At 40.4% G+C, this 6,000-nt stretch overlaps 1 protein-coding gene across 2 annotated transcripts in view; it reads left to right on the top strand.

The window, feature by feature from the left end:
• Positions 1-5,548, top strand: part of LOC109486218 (DCN1-like protein 3) — a 24,199-nt gene extending 18,651 nt beyond the window's left edge. For both annotated transcript variants that reach the window (XM_019789943.1, XM_019789934.1), the window contains exon 3: positions 1,828-5,548. In XM_019789943.1, coding sequence (XP_019645502.1) covers positions 2,156-2,866 — 711 coding nt within the window. In that variant the 5' untranslated portion in view covers positions 1,828-2,155 and the 3' untranslated portion in view covers positions 2,867-5,548. The remainder of the gene's footprint in view (positions 1-1,827) is intronic.
• Positions 5,549-6,000: the final 452 nt, after the last annotated feature.

The raw sequence follows: 6,000 nt of genomic DNA, 5'->3' as shown, positions 1-6,000 counted from the left end.
TATGTATTATTTGTATCCTGTTTTATTATGGAGTCCTAAATGTATATTTGCTGTATTTATATTTGTTGTTTTATAAAAACAAAACGCTGTGCGCTCGCCGGGACGGCTCGCATTTAAATAGGGGTGGGTGTAAGGGGTTGAAAATGACACTTTTTATGCATATTGTAAGAGGCCATCGTCTTTGATGCTTTTGTGGCCAGTATGATAATCTGGTTATGCTAATTCGAGGCTTTGATGATAGGAACATCAAGGACATGTCGTATGGGTGCGAAATATTGTGTTGTTCCCCTTGCTAGACGACTGTCTGCATTGCAATATGTGTCCTGTCTGTGGTTTGACAATAAAAGCTGGGTGTTCAGTGGGTTGGGAGAACAGTCTAGAAGACAGTCTGAGACAGAGACAGCTTGAGAGAAGGTTACAGAGAGAGACTGTTCCAGCCCCACGTCTCCCGTGCGTGTGTGACGGCAATGCCTGTGTCCTGTGTGTGTTCTTGCTAGCCCTGTAGTTAGTCTCCTGTGCAGCATCCACTTAAAAGAACCTGGTGAATTCCACCTCGGTTACAGACACACAAACAGGCAAACAGGTAAGGTGTATCTAATATGTCAGCTTAGAAGAACGTCACAAAGTATGACGGAGGTAAATAACAGAAGAGTGTGTTGAAGTTAACCTGAGGAAATGACTCTAAGGTCAGGTCGTGGGGGTTACATTTTTTCAGCCCAAGGAAATGCCATTGACATGTGTGTTGACAGGGAGACCTGGGCTCACCAGCTCTGCAAATTGGCAAGCTTACAAAACGTCTAGACAATGATCAAGTCTGGGTTATTCACACAGAATCTGATCTCCCATAGCTGCCATCCACCTTGTGAAGAGACCTACCTTCATGTAGCTTCTACTACTGAGTACTACTGACATTACTATACCTACATTGTATGGTTTCAAAAATATTAATAGATACTGCCCTTTTAGACATGGCCTTTAGAGATGCCTTTAAGATGCGAACCATTTCCTTTGTTTATATACACAATGTAGGACCAGAAACTTCATTAAATTTCCTCACTAGTAATATGTCTTTTTTTAGATACATTTGTATTTTGATAAGTTGCATGCGCTTAGCAACCCATAAATTATAGTGATCACAATTTTCAAGGCACCTTATTATGGTGCCATATTTAGACTTTGCTGCAGGCTTAGGAGCACCAATTAGGGGAAATTCTAGCTTTTATATGAAATCTGAAATGTTTTAAGTACATCTTGACAATAGGAGAATGTTCATGTTCTAAATATACACATGCATTTCCTTCATATGCTATATATAGTGGCACTGCTAACATAGACCATCATGACAATTATGAGGAATGCATATTTTAATGCACACAATGTAAATGTACCAGTAACCATAATAATTGTCAACACATACAAGCTTTACTTAATCAAGATTTTGTGGGATATCTATTTTGGGAATAAGTGTCATACAGTGTTTACCATGCACATGCACTGTTATCTTACTTGAAGGTATTGCCAATTTCATACCTGCATTTTAAACACAATACCTACATGAAAAACTATCAGCATATGAGTACGACTGTGCGTTGTTACATTGTATATCTTTTTGATGAACAAAATGTTTGGCATGCTTTATTTCCTAATGCAGTATGGATTTTAGTAGAATGAATGACTAACTTCCTTCCTTGAGCATTATCCATGGGTTTGTAGTCTTCCTAAGTTTTGAAAACCTTTTGACCCACAGGAACTGCCCTCTATGGCTTTCCTTTCCTACTTTCTCAGAAGTGAATCAATCCTGACTCATGTTTGTTATTTCCCATGCAGACATGCTGAAGTGGTGGAGAGTCTGAGACATCGACAGCGCCACCAGTAGCTGGGAGGACCCATTCCGCAATACAGCAGGACTATTCCCGTTGCTGATTTCCTCCATGGGCAAGTGCTTGTCGCACTGTGTGGACTCCAACTCCACCGAGTCCCAGAGGAGCCAACAGTCACACAATGGGAAACACCGCACCCCCACCCCACCCAGCTACTACAGCTCTGTGCAGAAGGGCCAGTCTGTCAGGTCTGCTCCATCAGACGGCTCTCATGAGGAATACTACACAAATGGCTCCTCCCACAAGGAGATGAGGACTTCTGAAAAAAGGTCCCCATGCATCCTGCCAAGCTGCCAACCATCTCATCCATTCAGAGGACCAGCAATAACAACCTGAAAACAATCTCCATCTCCCCTCCGGAGTACTCTGAGACCAGGATCCGTAAACTGTTTGACAAGTACAAGGACGAGCAGGAGGACTGCATCCTGGCTGAGGGGGTGGAGCGGTTCTGTCAGGACCTCGGCGTGGATCCCGCCGAGTTTATCGTGCTGGTGTTGGCGTGGAAGTTTAATGCGGGAACGATGTGCAAGTTCAGCAGGGAGGAGTTTGAGGGAGGCTGCAGGGCGCTGAAGGTCGACAGCATCAAGGGCATCCAGGCGTCCTTCCCAAGCCTCCTGCAGGAAGTCAAGGACGAAAGCACCTTCAAGGACTTGTACAGATGGACATTCCAGTTCGGCCTGGACTCGGACCAGGGCCAGAGGTCCCTGCCAATAGACATGGCCCTGCCGTTGTGGCACCTGGTGTTCTCCCACAGACCGCCGCCGCTGCTCCACCGCTGGTTCGAATTCCTGAAGGACAGTCAGGTGCGGGGGATCTCGCGAGACACGTGGAACATGTTCTTGAACTTTGTGGAGGTGGTCGGCGAGGACTTGAGTACTTACGATGACACAGAGGCATGGCCAAGTCTGTTCGACGACTTTGTTGATCACGAGCACCAAAAGGAAAAACTAGCCAAGGAGAAGGGAATGCAGGAGCATGAGGTCTAGAGAACATTAATGTCTAATGGTGATCAACATGCTGTCTTTTGTTAATGTACTTAATCTGCACTTGTATTGGGCTGGTGTAAATATAGCTGCAATGGGGTGCTTTGGAAATATGTGTGGCAATCTTTTACCGTCAGAGTTCAAGAGAAGTCTGTGCATGAAATGCTTCATATTGTTTATTGGACAAATGGATGTGAAGTGATTTAGCACCCCATACTTTGTAAGGCCTTTGAAGTTTTTAGACCACCATGTTTTATAATGATGTATCATTTCTTGAAATTTTTCCCACAACAAAATGTTTCTGCAATCCATGGTCTGTACATGGCCCTTGTGATTCAAATCAGGGGAAACTCCAAGTAGCCATCCACATATTGCTAACATACATACCAATAAGAACTGAGTTCAAGTAAGTCAGTTATTATCTGGTAATTTGATGGCGTATTGCTTATTTTTACCGACATCTAACGTTAGTAACAGTGAAAGCATGCCAAGCTCTCTTGTACCTATAACAGTTACATGTACAGTTGGTCCTGTAGTCCCAGCTCAAGGCTTATGGACTCAAGAACATTTTCTGCACAGTATAACATCTTGACGAAAATAGGATTGTTTACTCTGAACAAGGAGGTATTCAACCTCCTTGCTCTGAACTGAAAGAACAGACAAATACTTGTAATTCTGGCTACTGGTGGTGCTGCTCTTTCCTACAGTGTAGCATGGATTTATAATCAATATATTACTGTGCTTTACATTTGGCATGGTACAAACATATGTATGTATGACAAGACAGCTCCATATGAGAACAACTTACCTTGCATTCTACCAAACAGTTAAACACACAGATTCAAGGGAATTTTCCCCCCACAAATTTACACTGACAAAGTCTGAATTGCTTGTTGCAAAGAAGGATGTTTTAGAGTTAGAGAAATCATCTGTTAGATCAAGATTGGATAAAGCATTGCTAATGTTGCAATATATTTTTGTGTTGTAAAGTAGAAGTTGTAATTGTAATGTGCTATCACCTTGGCAGGATATTGCCTGAAGCAGCAAAGAAACTTTTTATGTATGTATGTGATGCCTTGCTCAATAACAGCACTATATGTATGTGTATTTAGAAGCCGTAGCTTTGGATTGAAATGTTTGTAAATCTCAATGAAAATGCTGACAATGTAATGTTGGATAGGTCGTTTCAGGTCCTTTGGTAACATTCCTGTAATATATTACGAGTGAGAATTAAGCATCTTAGCTTCAGTATGTAAATATGATGTGGCCACTATTTTATGTGGCTATAGAAGGTACAGTACTGTAGAACTCTCTATTTGTAGATGTTGCCTATATTAAGAATTCATTCAGCATGAATGAGTTATCTCGCTGTCCTTTTTTTAGCATTTTTCTCTCCTAATTTTTATAAAAGCCTGTGTGGTCTAGTATGCATTTCTGTGGTTTAATAATTGTTATCACTGTGTAAGAGTATTTGTATTGGAAAACTTAATTTTATTTTAAGATTTCTGACAAAATGATCTTCAACAAACTCGACATTCAAGTTGATCACCAAGTACACTGACTGGGTACTGATGTTTGACCAGTTACAGTGGACTGATTTCCAGTCATCCACCATTGGTGAAGAGCTTTGTGCTCTGCTGATATAGTAGCAGTAGAGACAATTTTTTTTGTTTGGCTACATGGTTAAAATGGAAAGATAATTCAGGTCAACTGTTTTACATACTATTTTAACTTAATTTAATTTTCCTGTACATTGCAAGTATTGTTTTTACAGAAAGTAGGCATGATGCCCAAGTATTGTGCTAATGGATGCATGTGTAGAAGAATAGATAGCATTTGTTGTGCTGGTCATTTCTTTGTTGTTTTGAAGAACCAACGATTTTGAAATAACGATTAATTGCTTATTGATTAGGACCTGTGATATTAAGATGTGTTATATTATATGTAAAGTTACAAGTATGTACATGTATCAGTATTTGAAATGATACCCATTATCATGTATTAATGATTATTTTGTTGACTTACCGCAAGGTTATTTGCTAGCCAGCATACATGAAGTGCAGTCATTTTGTTTAAGTTCCAAGTTAAATGAATGTATATGAATCCTGTGTTTCTGTAAGTGGCAATATGCAATCACAAACTGCACCCAGTGATCTCTGTGTGGAAATGTTTGATGCTGCTGTGTCATAAGCGTGTATCTAGTCTTCAGAATTCAGAGCAATTAATAAGCAAGGTCTCGACATCTTTATGATAAATTCAGAAGAGTAAGAGAAGTCTTGGAGGCTAATCAAACTTCTGTTGCGTCTGGCCTGGCAATATTTGACATGGTGAGTTTTGCTGTCCTTAGCATTTTTGAAGAATTTGGCTCTCCAGTCTAGCTTGCACTCTATCTACAAGTTTAATGTATGAAGAGATATGTATACATCCAACCATTCAAAATTTGAGAATTTATCTGTCTGCAAACACATCAGGTGATGTAGCCAGCATGCCATATAGCTGGTTGTTGACCCCTTTGTCAAAACAAGAACTACTAAGAATTTTCTGACTATTTTTACTAATAATTGGTCTGAATTCTTAATGCTTGCTACAACTAGCATGGCAACCCTGTGTGCACTAACATCAGCTTTCATGTTCATATGTACATGCATGTGCAAAAGCTTGAACAATTAAACCACTCACATCATGCAGTTTGAAGAAGGTCACTACTCATACCAGTAGTCACTCCTGTCAAATACAATTTGAGCTGTAGCCTGTAGGACTGCACAGTTTGGGGAGGCTTTGGGAAATAAAATAATCCAAAAATGCACAAGCCCCTTTGATCTAAATTTTCCTTTCAAGATCAAGAGGCTCATTTACTACTTGACCAAATTCATAGACAATCAACTCCTCAAAATAGTAATATGCTACATTCCACAATTAGTATGACACTACAGCCCCTCAACACAGGCATTATAACCAGCTGGTGCACAAAGCTCCTTGCTGTATTGTAGTTACAGTGAGTACACGGTACAATAACTGGATTGAATGAGTTGCAGGTACATGTGTACCGGTAAATGAAATTTTGAGCGGCCAAGTCTGATGGACACTAGTCCAAAACTCTATCAGATACTCTATCATGTACTTGAACATGAATTTCA

Source organism: Branchiostoma belcheri, unplaced genomic scaffold (assembly GCF_001625305.1).
Source record: "Branchiostoma belcheri isolate BF01 breed outbred unplaced genomic scaffold, Haploidv18h27 scaffold11, whole genome shotgun sequence".
Lineage (NCBI taxonomy): Eukaryota > Metazoa > Chordata > Leptocardii > Amphioxiformes > Branchiostomatidae > Branchiostoma > Branchiostoma belcheri.
This window is presented reverse-complemented; position numbering and strand designations above follow the sequence as displayed.